The following is a 15,625-nucleotide window of genomic DNA, read 5'->3' on the forward strand; positions in this document are numbered from 1 at the left end:
CATCAAAATAAAAGCCCCCATTCGCTCGTTCGCTTGGCTGCTACGGGGTTTTATGGTGATTGTGGTGATTGCGGTCTGGTGTGCTTACCGTATGATGGTGGGCGTGGGGTGTGGGTGGATTGAATAGCCCCAGGGCCGTCCAAATTGGCCTGCCACCCGAGTCGCGTCTCGCATCAACACACAGGCGAACGGACCAAGGCAAGGGACGCTAGAAGAAAGGGGATCGGCGCCATCTGCAGGTTGTTTGGTACCTTAGGTACTGCAGCGGCAACAACAGTAGCAAGCAGCAGCAGTAGTAGCAGCAGAAGCAGCGCGCACGCACGCACGCACGCACGTTGAAATTCAAACAAACCCATCCAACAACTGCCCAGCTTGCAACCACGGCGGCGCTTCTCCCTCTTTGATCAACTTTTTTCGTCATTCGCGGATTTGATCAAGCGGGACGCGTGTTGAGTTTATTTACTATTATTATTTTGTGTTTTTTTTTTGTCTGCACTCTCTTCTAATTCGTCCCCAATCCCCCGAAAACCCCTATTCAATCAATCACTGTGTGGATGGATGATGGTTGCAAAAGTCTTGCCATTGATTCTGACCGCACCTCAATCGACAACCCGACCCACGTCGTAATTTCCCTCGTTTGTAGCTTTCAGGTTTCGCCTCGATTCGAGCCGTGAGCTTTGCAGTCCACAAGCGGTGGCCATCTCTTTCAACCTTGCACCAGCCCCCTCATCAAGCATCCATCACACCAGCCGGCAAGCCGAAAAGCCATCCAGGCAAGCCGTGCAGGTTCAAACTAGTTTGATTGACGCCACAAAGAGCTGATTGTCCCCTCGACCTCGCTGCTCGTCCTCGTCCTCTCTGCGACCCAGTACGCAGTGAGTGGACCATGTCTTCGGCTGTCCTGCATGCCGCACCGCAAAACTCGACAACTGCTTCCGCTGCCCTGAACACGCCCTCTGGCATTCCGGGCTCGCCCTCGAGCCGTCACCACTACCAGTCCTCGCAGCACTCGTCGCCTTCACGGGAAGGCTATCATGCGAACTTGCAGCAGCCCTCCTCCAACGTTGCCGCCCAACGCTCCTCTCGCCGCCCAAGCTCCCAAGACCACCAGCAACAACACAGCCCACCCATCGCGTCACAGTCAAACTCTCCAATGAGTTCGAGAGCCGCAATTGCATCCCCGGTGGCCGTCGCCCCGACTGGCGGCCCCGACTACTATCAACCTACCTCTTCTGACCGGAGGAGACATCACGCGCCAATTGCACCCCCAAGAACCTCGTCGAGTCACCAGACGTCCGCTCCTGTGAACGGTGCCCAGACCTCGCGGCGACCGGCCTCCGCGAGTCATCAATCACAAAACTCGTCATCACGACGCGCACCAGACCACCACGCGAGCAGTTCTGACCAGCAGCCCGATCAATCGTCGTCGAGTTCGCGTAGGAGGGATCGCCACCACGCGCCGTCCACTGGCGACTATCCTCCTCAACGTCAGGGCAGCACGCGCGACTCTAGGACAGCGACGACGACGATGCCAATCCGCACAAACACGGGCGGGTCCGCCACTGCTTCGTCGTCAAAACAGCCGTCAAGGGAGGCTAGCGAGATTCTGAACAGCATGCTGGTCTCGCAGCCCGAGGTGGATATTGAGCGGGAGAAGGAGCGCCTAGCATTGGCCCAACCAACGTCTTCGGCTCACGATGCCAGCGAGGCAGCTTCCGCGCCAGTCGTTCCGACACAAAGGAGCAGACAAGATCACTCTAGCAAACGTGAGAAGCACACCAAGTTTGGCGAGTATATACTGGGAAACACCATAGGAGAGGGAGAGTTTGGCAAGGTCAAGCTGGGCTGGAAGTCAGAAGGCGGGGTGCAGGTATGTGCAAAGAGTCAATGTTTCCCTTTACATCTGAACCAATAAGTCTCTCCTTGCTAACGATATCTACCTGCAGGTTGCAATCAAGCTCATTAAGAAGGATGCACTCGGCAGCAACCCTAACAGGATGCAAAAGATTATGCGTGAGGTTTCCATTCTAAAACAACTAACACATCCAAACATTGTACGCCTTCACAAGATGGAAGAGTCAGAGAGGCATTTCGGCATAATCCTCGAGTATGCCTCAGGTGGCGAACTGTTCGACTACATTCTCAACAACCGCTACTTGAAAGATAACGCTGCGCGCCGTTTGTTTGCGCAGCTCGTATCCGGTGTCGGCTATCTGCACAAGAAAGGCATAGTACACCGCGATCTTAAGTTGGAGAATCTGCTCCTTGACCGCAACAGAAATATTATCATCACAGACTTTGGCTTTGCCAACACTTTTGATCCCGCTCAGGAGTTGACCGAGGAGGAAGAGGCCGGGCTTTCCAACCGCGAATTCGTCAAGCGTCTAGGGCTCGACAAGATAGGCCCCAATGGGTCTAGGAAAGGGGATCTGATGCAGACGAGCTGTGGCAGCCCCTGCTACGCCGCTCCAGAGCTGGTCGTCAGTGACTCCCTATACACCGGCCGCAAGGTCGATGTCTGGAGTTGTGGAGTAATCTTGGTAAGACTTTTATCCTCTTGGGTTTCCTCATTGGCTCACTTTTACTAATTTGTTATCAGTACGCCATGCTTGCCGGTTACCTTCCCTTCGACGACGATCCTGCCAACCCCGAGGGCGACAACATCAACCTTCTGTACAAATACATCGTCAGCACACCATTAACATTCCCTGAATACGTCACACCACATGCCAAAGATTTGCTCAGGCGCATTCTGGTCCCCGATCCCCGCAGGCGAGCCGACTTGTTTGAGGTTGCGAGACACAGCTGGCTGAGTGAGTATGCCCATGTTGTCGAGTTCATCACGAGCAGCACAACGACCCACACCGAGATTCAAAACACCACGGTACCGGCCGAGGACAGCGAGAACCCGAGCTTGGGACGCAGCGCATCGGTCAGAGAGGCCTCGAGGAGGACGCCCGTTTCGCCGACAATTGGCGGCTTAGCCTCGAAGCAGGGTGGCATCGACCAGGAAACCGAGTACGCGGCACGGCAACAAAAGGACAACAAGAGAAGAACCGTGCAGGTCGAGTATGTGGCACCCACAACCCAGACCCAGAGAGGCGAGCCTGCTCAGCAGCAGGCTACTTCTGGCAAGACTCGGGCACGATCAGGCAGCGAGGGACCCGTCGAGGTCGACCCCAGGTTGTCCAGCGACAAGCCACTACCCAGGGATCCTCCGGTTTCCAAGGAAGTATATTCCAAGTCGTCGGTCCGCGGCGATCCTCGAAAACCGCCAAGCAGCCACCGCAACCAAGCTTCCATTTCAAGACCTCCGCAGAGTGGACGTATTCCTTCGGATTCGTACGTGACCACCATGTCACCAGGAAGCAGGCCGGGTACCAGCGGATCTATGAATGCGACGGGGGCCCGCCCCGTTGCAGGAGCCAGTCGGTCGTCATATGGGCAGCCGCTACCCCCAGCAGTGGCCGGCACAAATGTGCACGGCAGAATACAACAGCCCACAGAACACCAGTCCGAGTTTGGTCGGCCCGGTGCAGGTGGTGTTCCGTCCAAGTTTGCGCATGTTCCAGGTGTGGCTGGCCACGACCAGCCGGACAGCCGCGAGGGAAGTGCCAAGGGCCACAGACGGTCCAACACTCTGGGCGAGATTACGGGCAAGATGTTTGGGCGCAGCGGAAGCCTCTTTGGTAATAAGAACCGCAAGGGGTCCAAGGCGGACCAGCCGCAAACGCCAACGGAGGCCAAGAACAGGGATAGCAGAAAGTACCCGCCAGTTAGCATGTCGGCAGCACCGAATCCCAACGGCGAATACGAGCCACGGAAGAGCGTCGACTCCAAGCGGTCGCGACGATCATTCTCATTTGGACTCGGGCCGAGGAAGAAGAGCGGCAGCATCCACAATGGTTCACAGACGTCGGTTGATAAGCAAAACAAGCGGTTTTCATTCATCCCTGGCTCGATCAGTCTCAAAGCAATTGGCATCGGTAAAGAGACGCCCCCAGGCTCGACACAGGGCGCAGGGAATGACAGCCAGGTGGACCTCGGGTATCAGCAGGAACACCTCCGAGAACCATACCGACCTGATAGTCAACAGCAGCAACAGCGGCAGGGTCACTATGTCGACCAGAGGGTTAACGAGCAGGACCTTGAGGCAGCCGGAATGGACGGCATGTACGCGCAGCTGCACAGCCCCAGTGCCCCAACTTTTTCGACTCAGCAGCCGCACCAGCAACAGCAGCAGCAGCAGCATTACCCGACGCACTACACCAGTGGGCAATACGGAGACAGGCAAATGGCAACAGCAGTACCGGGCTATATGCAGTCGGGCGCACACCTGCAGACGTCGGAATCGGAATCTTCTGTCAACGTACTGAGCCCTGAGCAACAGCAGTTCCAAGCCCACGGGCTACGGTCCGTCTCGGTCGACCATCACCAGAAGCTCATGGAGGCGCAGGGGGGACTGGGACCAGCGGGTAGGACAGGCAGTAGCGGAGCCGCGGATAGGCAGGCGCGTGTGCTGCAGAAGAACAAGCGGTTCGTCGACGCATACGACACTGATCATTCAGGCGGTGCCGACCATGCTGGCAGCAGTGGTGCAGCAAGGAGAGTGATGGACTTTTTCAGGCGAAGAGGGAAAGCCAGAGGTGGAGACGACAGGTGATGAGGTTTGATTCAGAACGTTGTTTTTTACGCCTACGATCTCCGCTTTAATGAAGCCCTTCCATATTTTCATGTCTATGAGGTTGTGTATTTTGTTTCGTCGCGAAGGAAGTTTTCAAAAGAGAGCCACAGGAAAGACGCCAAAGGGGAAACGAGAAGGAGGAAGTACATTGTTGATTGTTTCTGGTTTGCACACTTGTCTGTCTAGCAAACACACGGAGGTTTCTGCGAACATAATGTTTATTTGTTTATTCTTTTCCCCCATTCTACAGGCTTTATATCTCTGTGTGGATTTGCCGCCATATCTGTGTCTCAATTCTTCCCTCCCGTTTTATTCTTCTCTGTTTTTTCACGCGTAGTGCATCCACGAACAGATATCGTGGTCGGAAGATATTAAAAGCTTTGCAATTTCTTCCCAGAGGAAACAAAAACAAAAACCGCAAAAGACGGATCTCTTGTTGTTTCTTCTTGACTTCACTTTTCACAAAAGATTGCAGCATTTGGCTGCTGTATATCACGGTTTCAGCTTTTGTTTTCTGGCCTTTGAAGCCCTTGTTATACTGGATGGTTTACTTTTGGTTCTTCCCGTCTCTCTGTCCCCCTCTCGGGAGCTTTTGACCTCCATTATCTTATGAGCGAATAGAGGTCTCTTGATTTTCCTTTCCTAGAAAGATATAGCTCTCCTTTGGGGGAACATAGCCGTCTCACAACGACCTCTATTGTTCTTTTTGGTCTGGTTCACAGAGCTGAGGGTGCAATATGGTCGGTCGGTTGTATGAGTAACTTGTCTAATGGGCGTATATACCTTATGCAGCCATGTCCAAACAGGCAGTCAAGAGGTGGCCCGATTGGGTAGGTTGCTGGGCAGAGCGGGCCTCTGTCCTCTTCCCCTCACGGCCTGGGATGCAAAGTTGCATTGCCAGGCATTGCCGACATGGCTATTCGTGGAAAGACTAACGGCCGAGTTGAATGTCGTCTTCATGTCTTGGTTGCGAAATATATGGCCCGAGGGCTGGGATGGGCAGTCACATAGATAAAATGTAGGATAAAATCCAATGCCCGGCGGCGTTGGACTATTGCCGAGCTTTGCATCCATCTTTTTCGTTAGGACTTTTCTGACAAGAACAAAAAGGATCCCTCGAAACGACATAGAACCCCCCAACCAGAGCCTTTTTTTTTCTTTTCTTTTTCAGAAAAAAAAAAAAAAAAATACACAAAAGCCATGAAACCCGCCCTCCTCCTTGCCGCGACGACGTCGCTCGTCATGGCTGCGCCCTACTTTGTCCTAACGGGCGACAGCACGACGGCGGTCAACGGCGGGTGGGGTGACGGGTTCCTGTCTTTCCTGCAAGGTGGCGCGGCGGGCTGGAACACGGCCAAGAGCGGCGCGACCACGGCGTCGTTCCGGACGCAGGGCCTCTGGGACGGGGCGGTCCGGGCTGTGCGGGAAAATGTCGGCGGGTACGAGCCCGTCTTCGTCACGATCCAGTTTGGACACAATGACCAGAAGGAGGCGGCGGGCATCAGCCTGGATCAGTTCCAGCGCAACCTGGAAGATATGGCGCGGGAGGTTGTTGGGACTGGGGGTGTTCCTGTGGGTGTTTCTCCTGTTCTTTCTACTGCGATGTTTTTCTCTTGGTCTCTCTGCTGCAATGTGTTTTCTTGAAAAGTCGGAAAACAAAAAAAAAAAAAAAAAAAAAAAAAAAAAAAAGCGAACTACTCTCACACAAAAGAACAAACTACAGATCCTCATAACTTCCCTCACGCGACGGACATTCTCAGGCGGGAGCGTGGTGCAGAACCTCGAGAACGAGAGGCAGCGGACCATCGCGGCAGCGGCGGCAGTTGGGGCGCAGTACCTGGACCTCAATGCCAAGAGCACCGACTACATCAACGCCATCGGGGACGCCGACGGGCGCAAGTATGACCTTGCCGAGGGCGACAGGACGCACCTCAACAAGGCGGCCGAGGTGGTGTTTGGGCGCATGGTCGCCGACCTGCTGCTCGAGAAGAAGGGTGAGTTGCTGGAGTTTCTGCGGGATAACAGCACAATCAGCGACGCCATCCGTGATGGGAGGTTTGTGATCTGAGGACAGGGTGGGCGCCATCATGTTGATTACAGTCCATGATTTTTGTGTGCTGTTTGAATACAGAGTATCTTGTATTTAAGGCAGGAAAGAAAGTAGAATACCTGTATAGCGCTCTGAAATGTACAAGAAGTGACGAGGAGCAAATACTGAGAAAACTCACTGTTCCGGCATAGAAGGCTTGGGGTTGGGAAGGATCAATTGGCCACCACCCCCCTAAGGGAATCGAACACAATTAATCAATTAATCAAATACTCAGTGTGGGTCCCATTTATCCAATTGCCCGGAGTACCGTAAAATGACGTTTGGCACGAGCTTGTGTTGCCTTTTCCCAACTTTCTCTATAGTCGCTTAATGCCTACCTAGGTACCTTACCTACCTTGATCAACAATGCCGCATAAAACACTATATCGCCAGTTCGAGCTCGATATTACCGTGCGCGATTTCAACAATGGAAGTTCATGCATATTCGTAGCAACGAGGGTCAGCAGCACCTCACACAAAAACAAGAGGTGCGACTCGCCGATTGGATTGGATCCCCATGCAAAACGGGTTGGGGTTAGCTCCCGACCACGCACAGCTTCATACCCTATATGGCCGTTGGGAATCCGCTGGGTTGTCAAATTTATTCGTCGCAATAAACCAATTACAGCCCTCAACTAGCCACAAGTGGGTTCCCAACGAATGACCAAAGTGAACTGCTTTGGGCAATTGAGGGCTTCTTTGGATCAGTAAGTATGAAGACGAAATTGATCATTACCCAACCAAGTGCCAAACATAGAAATCATCCACGAGATCTACAGTTCTACAGATAGATACGCGTGACTCGCCCATCAGACGATTGTTTCTACGTTGAATCTTTATATTTAAACAGGAACAGCGCCCGCGAAAGACATTCATTCCAACAAGGAAAAAAAAAAAGAAAAAAAAAATGGCCTCATCAACGACAGCAGCACAGCAGACCGCTACCCCCTGCCAAGACGGGGACATGCTAGCTCATGTGCGAGCACATTGGGCCACCATTCAACCAAACTCTCCCGTTTACGACTTCTTCTTCCCCTCGATCAAGATAATTTCTGCAACCTCCGCCTCGGGCCGTGTGGTTGCCCATCTACCGCTAGAGTCGCAGCACATAAACAGCAAAAAGATCCTGCACGGCTCCGTCTCGGCCACTCTTATCGACTGGGCCGGCGGCATGTCCATCGCAGCCGCCAAGGAGCTCGAAAAGACGGGCGTCAGTGTTGACATTCATGTCAGCTACGTCGGCGCCGCCAAGGAAGGCGACGTACTTGAGATCGAGAGCTGGGTCAGCAAAGTTGGCCGCAACTTGGCCTTTACGAGCGTCGAGATACGAAAGGCCGTTTTGGATACCGATGGGACGCCCAAGTATGGGGAAAAGGGACAGGTCGTGGCCACGGGAAGCCACACCAAGTATCTCAATGTTTGAGGCTCAAGGAAGTTTCCAAGTTCATCTTGGGATTGTCGCGGGTCAATTGGACGAATATATCGAGGGTCATTTTTTTTTTAAACCGTAGGTTCTTGATTAAACGGCGGAGACATTGAGCAGCACGGCTTTTGTGCTCGTCTTTTTGCCCTGGCTCGTTTTGTTCGGCTGACGTCAAGTTGCTTTCCGATTTCCAAATTGAGTCGCTGAGCGACACAAACATCGGCCAATCCTCATACACTCACGCACAACATGTCGCTACGATGCCTTGGAAACCCTGCTGGACAGTTGGGGAACACGCACTTGACCCTTCTAATCAATATTGATGTCAACTTGGGGGGTTTTGCTCGCAAGTTCGACTCGCTTCATGTCAGTTGCTGATGGCAGTGAAATACGCGCCTGTTATTACAAGCATTTTTACCGGCTGACCCGTATGTCCTCGTCGGGCGTTGTGTTTAAAACCTTTTTTTCAAGCTTGTTCTAAGCGGAAGCTATGATTTTCAAACCAGTCTAGAGTATAACTCTTAATTTTTGCAAGAAATACCTCTTCTGGGACCGAGCACCTTTTGCCCTTGCGGTACCTTGCAGTCAGCGACGCAGCATGCGAATGGACCGGAGAAACGTGGGATGATGCACAAGCCCTTCCACAGGGAAGGAAGCCTAAGAGGCAGTCCAAATCAAGCTTAAGGAACCGGAGCTCCTGATCAGTCACGGCCAACGATTCAGTCAGCAATCTCAAGGTGCCAACTAATTCTTGCATCTCGGCATACTCATAACGAATGTAAAAATGCGGTCAATAATACCCTAGAACTAGAGGCACTAGGATTACCGATATACTTATGAACCTTGGATTATATACTCAGCTACCTACTGTGGCTCACATAGCAAACCAATTCGTTGGGCCATGGTCAAGATTACCGCGACAGCTGACGATTGAGTTCAGGGCAAACCATCAGGTGACGAGGTCTCATATAGCGAGCCTTCGCTGCTCCTACTCAAGGGCTCTAGATTTATAATATGTAGCGGCCTCGTTTCGCACTTGTTGTACTGGTCTTGGCGCCTTCCAGGACTTGAGATGCATCCGAGCCCTATACCGGAGTCGTCGCTTTCGAATCCACGACCTGAACTTGACGTCCTTCGGACGATTCTTGGCTCCTTGGCATTTCTCGTGCGGGAGTCGCATATCTGCATCAAAGATATCCGTTCTCGCAGCTCCCACCACCATTCACCTGTCTTCTGTTCTCGTGTACTTGGCAACTTGGCAGTGTTTTTTTTCTTCCCAAATTTCTTTTTCTTGTTTGTCTTTTTTTCCTTCCCCGCCTTCACATCCTGCAGATGCAACACAGTCACTGTATTCTTGGCATCCCATGATCAAGTGTCTCTTCGTTGATCTATCTTTCTTCCCACCTGTTTTATAAGATAACCGCTTAGATCGTCACCGTGTGAGCTCGTGGGAAAAGTTCTGTCTTTTTTTTATAGTAGTGGCGAACAGCTCGATGAACTACCCCCGCTCCATAGAACATGTTCCGAGTGAGCAGCTTCGACATGCCCGGGAGGAGGCCAATGACGAGGGCGACAGGTATCGCATCGACGGAGACTGGCCCTTCACCCTCGGCAACGGCGCCACATTTCCTCAACCACAATATTGGCAACCGCAAAGGCTCCCTGAGACGCAGAGCCCGGGAATCAATCAAGCATCGATATCCAAGGGGCACATCGACAATGAGCCCATCGATCAGGAGAAAAGCGGCGCCATGTTGACATCGGGAGCATGTAGCATCCGAGGCGGCAGCAGCCAAGGCAGCGACGATTTGCACCAAGATCCCAGCCTCTTGATGAGTTTTCTTGATGCCACGCGTAGGATACTCCTCTCCAGCTACATCAACGTCCTCCTACTCTTTGTCCCAGTGGCCATCGTCTTAGGAAATATTCCTTCCACAAAGGGGCCGGTAATATTCACCATGAACGCAGTGGCGATCATACCACTGGCTGGGCTTCTCAGTATGGCCACCGAGGCCATGGCGGCGAGCCGGGGTCCCGCTGTTGGAGCCCTGATGAACATAACCTTTGGCAACGCTGTCGAGCTCATCATCTTTGTCATCGCCTTGGTCAAGGATGAGGTGCGCATCGTTCAAGCCAGTCTCCTGGGGAGCATACTGGCCAATCTATTGTTAATACTGGGCATGTGCTTCCTGCTGGGAGGCCTTCGGTTTCGGGAGCAGGTGAGCCAGTTTCTTGCTTTCTTGGCTGGCATATTTATGCAAAGTGTAATCATGGCAGAATCTAACCGATTTGAAAATTTCTAGGTCTACAATGCCACCGCCACACAGACTATGGCATGTCTGCTGAGTTTGAGCGTCATAAGTCTGGTGCTTCCTGTGAGTCTAGCACAAATATCTGTACATCTTACTTGGCGGTGTTATTATCTCCCCAAAACTGACTTAGTTCAATGTGCCTTTCAGACGGCATTCCATGTGTCTTTTCAGGATAACGCTCTCGCCAAGAAGCGAGACGTGATCATAAGTCGCATCACAAGTATTGTAAGTCTGCAGACTGAAAGAAATGTTTCTGGATGCACCACCCACACATACTGACAATATGTGGAATGACAAGGTTCTCTTGGTGGTTTATCTTCTGTATCTTGTATTTCAGCTCAAAACTCACTCTTACCTATGTACGTTTGCATCCGCGCCGTTCCAAGTTAGCATTCTGCCCCGTTGATATTCATTTCCACTTGAGGGCTGTGAGGCTTGTAATCTTGACATACTAACAGCAATAATCAACCTCCTGCTCAAGATAAATCTCTTCCCCAAGAAATGATCGACGAGGAATCCCAGCCCGGCCCTGTCGCCGCATTTCTTCATGAAGATTCAAGTAGCGACTCCAGCTCGGACTGCTCTTGTAGTCTCAAGGGCGAGCACTCACAAGTGGCCAGCAAATGCCGTGCCGTCATGCGCTCCCTCGGCAAAGGCCGCTTCTCGCCCAACACATCGTACAGCGGTGTTAACCTTCTCCATACATGTGCACTCGCTGCACATGGCGGGCCTGTTTGCCACAGTTGTCCCCGACCACCTCCTGTACCTTCTATCGACGATGATGGCGATTTGGGATCCGGTATACGGCCATCCATAAGACCATCGACACCCCAAAGACGCCTACCCAGCCTTCATGTATATGGGCCCAGTTTCTCTGATGACTCGGAACTACCAACCCGTTCCACCTCAGCGATGGGAACGACCCCGGCGCCAGAAAGCGCACCTACAAAACTTACAAAAACCAGCTTCCTTGGCTCCATCGGTCGTAGCCTCACCCCGACCATCCTCAAGGAGCAGCCACCCAGCGTCGCCACCGGCAGCGTAGAGTCAGCGAACCCCCGCCACCGCCCAAGGTCTTTACTCCCGGCCAACGACCCGCCCGAGGAACTCCTCTCGACCAAGGCGGCGCTGATCCTTCTCATCGCGTCGACGGGTCTGGTGGCTTACTGCGCGGAACTGATGGTGTCGTCCATGTCGTCGATGCTGGCAACGAGCCCACCCATCATTGGCGAGGCCTTCATCGGGCTCATCGTGCTGCCCGTGGTCGGCAACGCGGCCGAGCACGTGACGGCCATCACGGTGGCACTCAAGAACAAGATGGACCTCGCCATCGCCGTCGCCGTCGGCTCCTCGATCCAGATCGCCCTCTTTGTCACCCCCTTCATGGTCATACTCGGCTGGATGCTCGAGCGAGACATGACGCTCCGCTTCACCCTCTTCGAGACCGTCTGCCTCTTCCTCGCCACTTTTATCGTTGGATTCCTCGTCCTCGACGGCAGGAGTAACTACCTCGAGGGCGCCCTACTGCTCGCCGCCTACGTCATTGTGGCCGTGGTGGCCTTTTACTACCCTGCCCCGACAGAAGTGGGCATTGTTGCTGGTTGAAAAAACACCGATGGTCTCTTTTCTTTTTCTCTCTTCTTCTTCTTCTTGCTCTGTTCTCCCCTCTGTCCATATCTCTTTGTTCTGGGCGTTTCCATTCTGGGAGAAACGATGCAATCATGCTGTGTAAAAAAAAAACAAGTTGGGCGTAAGGTTAATGGGAAGGTTTTTCGTACACTTTTCTTTTTTCCTTTTGTGTTCATCTGGGAAACGAATGTTAATACCAAAAAGGGGGGCTTAGATCCTTTGGGCCTTTTGAAACAAGTGGTGTCCGAATATAAAGGAAATCAACTTTCCTGTTGTCACAGAAAAAGAAGAAGAAAAAAAAGTCATCTCACGCCAAGTCACTTGAAATCATATAAAGCATGCAAGGCTACGGTCGGACCGTCAAGACGACTTTGGGTTGAGTCTCTGAAACTTTTTTTGACCGAGAGATTCATTTTTGAGCCCTGACAAGCCTCGGGGGAAAAAAAAAGAATTTTGCCAAGCATAACCCAAAAAGAAGGAAGGGTGAACAACACGAGTGAGGAGAAGGGGAAGAAGACGAAAAGAAATTGCTTCCATGGGCAGCTCCCCTCCGCCACAGCCTGTACCGACATATACCTGTAATATTGTAAGTTGGAATCAGGGCGCTCATTCATAAATAGTAGAAAAAAAGGCTATATTCAAATATTGTATTCGGACAATCACGGAAAAGGTCATAGACGCTCACGGACGCCTGGGTTTCCCACAGCCTCGAATATCCGCACCGCCTCCATGACCACTTCTGTATCTATTTGTTGTGACAACTTCTTCCATCCCAGTGGCTCGAACGTGCAAAAAGAAAAGAAAGGAAAAAAGCACTCATGCAGCGATCTTGCACGTTAGAGGTCCAAAAGACTGCAATGATTGCATATTCCGTCCGGGCTAGACCCTCCAATCCAGAGAGTCCTTCCTCTTTTAGTGCCCTTATCGGCTCGCCGGGACGAATTACCACGCCAGCAAGCACCACCGGCACATTGAAAAAGCAATAAAAACATGTTAGGGGAAAATCTGTCATCTTAGCCTCACCCCGCCATATCTGCCGTGTCCCTCTGTTCTCCCCGCCTTCCATACTGAAAGGGTCCAGAATCTAGTTCGGGGGTGTGTACGTATGCATGTGAACAGGCATGGTAGTTCTGTTCCCAAAGAAAAAGAGACACCTGCAAGCACAGGTGGATCTTCACGACAACGCTGGCTGCAGGTTTGCCACTCGCTTCCGATGGAAGACAGCAGGGTACTTGCGGGAATTGTAAGGGCGTAAGAGGTCTCTATCGAGGTCATTGAACGGATTTGTCGATGGTTCCGAGGTGGCATCGAGATACTATTTCTCCGCGACAGTTTCGTGATGTCTCGAATAGTCAAATATGACCAACCACATATCAAGACTCGTTGAAAATTCTGGGGTATCTGGAAATAAATTTCTCTGATGGCTCTTTTGCCACGTGCCGGAAGTCCTAGAAGTGGCGAACCCAGCCGCACACGCTCGTGACCACCTTCGTGCGTCTAGATCTTCCTACCATACTGCCTCTTTTGGGACGTTTCAGAAAGGCCCTTGGGTTCAGCATCGGGTCCCAGAAGTGCCGGGTGCTACAAGCTAGGAAAGAGCAGCTGGAGGTCCAATGAAGTATTGTCGACAAGGCCAGTGTTTCCGCTATCTTGCCGTCTTAGCCAGTCTTCTCCATTCCAAGCTGTCCTAGATTGGCATTGGATCCGCGAGGTGCGTGAAGGTCTGGGGTATGGATGTTGTACTTTAGGTGATAGGCGTTACCTACCCACAGTCCAGCACAAGAGGCAAACTTCATACGTACCCAGAGAATCTCTCTCTGTACCTAGACTGTCAACCAAAGAATCCCCGAGATCGGATGTGGGGGGCAAAGATTCTCTAAGCACATCTTGGTAGCTTTGGCCGGTGGCAGGAAGAGAGGCGGTAATGCTAAAAGGAGACAGCTCGCCACCAAAACCGGCTTCTGTATTAGGGGCGTGACCTGCTCCTGGAACTGTTGGCCGAGCCGCCACTGGGCAGGCTCACCTCATCCTTATGGTGATCCTATCGAGCACGTTTACCAACCCGCGTTGTTTGTGTTCGGTCCATCCAGTCTCTTTTGAAGGGCCAAGTGTAGCATGACGCTTTGGTACGCTCAACGCTGCAATGGAAGACTGGTGATTGGTATAACTGCATACTAGGATGGCTATCGACTGACAGAAGCCTACGGCAGAGAATAGTATGGTGGTTGGTGGTTCTTGGTGGGTGGTGGCGGCCTTGCATCATCATAGATACATGCATGTACATGAACTGTGAAGGCTGCATTGTGCCTGGCAACTATCCAGTCGTTTGCCTTGGTTCCTGACGGAGACCCTGACCATTCGTATGAAGTCATAATCTCAATGAGGATTGAGAATCATAGTCTTCTGGGGGTTTGTTGACTCAAATCAAGAAGTAGCTCGTCATTCTGGGTCGATGAGGACCAGGATTGTCAGCCATGATAATATACGAGAAACAAGGAAAACGGTGATAAAAAAAAAAGAAGAAAAAAGAGTAAATTTCGTGAAATCATATTCACTAGGGCAAAGTTCAGTTCAAGCCCTGAAGATGAGATAAGGGAGAATTGAGTGATGGCTGTAGCCAAAGAATGGGACAGCTCAGCTTGCAGATGCAACATGATGCATGTAGCACAGAAATCCATGGATATTGTGTTTAGGGTACGCCAAGAAGTTGGCAGCACTGCAGGATGGATGGATGAATATTAGGAGCGGGTGAGAACTAAGAATAGCTTCAAAAACCTTATCACCAACCACGGCGATACTTCTCTCTTCTTTGACCCAAACAAATGATGTCAAAGATGGCCCGAGATAGGCCCTTCGCATCGCAGCTCAACCATGCCTCGAGAAAGAGGATTTGAAGTTGAGAGAAGGGACCCGCAAATAGTTGCGACGACACCCAATGTGATGCAAGGCGTGCATGACGAAAGCAGCCATTTTGGCGACATCTTTTGACGTCAATACGGCAAGTAAAGTAAGAAAAAAGGGTAGGATAAACAAAAAGAAAGAGGGCCAAAGGGTAGAGGACACGTAAAAGAAAAAAGCCAGTGCCGCATATGATGTAGGAACATGCATCGGTGGATACTGTCAACCTGCAGAAGACACGCATCATGCCGGCCTTGGCCAAAAAGACACGGAAAAGGGTCCCGGAAATTCCTGTGCATCCCCGTGCGGCATAGGTGGCTGCGATAGGGACGCTTACCGTGGCCCTCCCCACGTTGGGCTGTGAACCACATGCAGCCTGCGCCTGCAAAGTAAGATCATAACAGTCTAGAGCGGAAACAAATGTGTGTAGGGCCCTCGCCGTTGATTCGCTCCCGAGGGAGAGGGCAGCAAGTAAACCGTGGGGACCCCGGGACGTGAAATGAATTCCACACAATCTTCGTCTGCAGGTGGAAGGTAAGGCGAGGAACAACCCATTCATGCAGCCCATCCGGTTCGTCTATCGTTCTTTT

General features: G+C 51.9%; 3 protein-coding genes across 3 annotated transcripts; all 3 read left to right on the forward strand.

Moving 5' to 3' along the window:
* Positions 1-453: 453 nt before the first annotated feature.
* On the forward strand, positions 454-5,907 carry PgNI_04366 (uncharacterized protein). Its single transcript, XM_031124414.1, has 3 exons — positions 454-1,870; positions 1,947-2,540; positions 2,600-5,907. The coding sequence occupies exons 1-3, from the start codon at positions 887-889 to the stop codon at positions 4,661-4,663; spliced, it is 3,642 nt and encodes a 1,213-aa protein (XP_030984846.1). The 5' UTR covers positions 454-886; the 3' UTR covers positions 4,664-5,907.
* A 1,773-nt stretch (positions 5,908-7,680) lies between these two features.
* Positions 7,681-8,196, forward strand: PgNI_04367 (uncharacterized protein; the record flags this gene model as incomplete). The annotated part of the gene is made up of 1 exon (XM_031124415.1): positions 7,681-8,196. The coding sequence occupies one exon, from the start codon at positions 7,681-7,683 to the stop codon at positions 8,194-8,196; it is 516 nt and encodes a 171-aa protein (XP_030984847.1).
* A 1,493-nt stretch (positions 8,197-9,689) lies between these two features.
* Positions 9,690-12,113, forward strand: PgNI_04368 (uncharacterized protein; the record flags this gene model as incomplete). The annotated part of the gene is made up of 5 exons (XM_031124416.1): positions 9,690-10,415; positions 10,500-10,571; positions 10,656-10,733; positions 10,807-10,867; positions 10,990-12,113. 5 exons carry the CDS (start codon positions 9,690-9,692, stop codon positions 12,111-12,113), a joined length of 2,061 nt encoding a protein of 686 aa, XP_030984840.1.
* Between the last annotated feature and the right edge of the window lie 3,512 nt (positions 12,114-15,625).

Source organism: Pyricularia grisea (genome assembly GCF_004355905.1).
Source record: "Pyricularia grisea strain NI907 chromosome Unknown Pyricularia_grisea_NI907_Scaffold_2, whole genome shotgun sequence".
In the NCBI taxonomy this organism is placed as follows: Eukaryota; Fungi; Ascomycota; class Sordariomycetes; order Magnaporthales; family Pyriculariaceae; genus Pyricularia; species Pyricularia grisea.

Coding starts and splice junctions, on each gene's coding strand:
- PgNI_04366 (XM_031124414.1), top strand. CDS start 887: ATGTCTTCGGCTGTCCTGCATGCCGCACCGCAAAACTCGACAACTGCT. Junction 1,871..1,946: donor AGTCAGAAGGCGGGGTGCAG/GTATGTGCAAAG, acceptor ATCTACCTGCAG/GTTGCAATCAAGCTCATTAA. Junction 2,541..2,599: donor GGAGTTGTGGAGTAATCTTG/GTAAGACTTTTA, acceptor ATTTGTTATCAG/TACGCCATGCTTGCCGGTTA.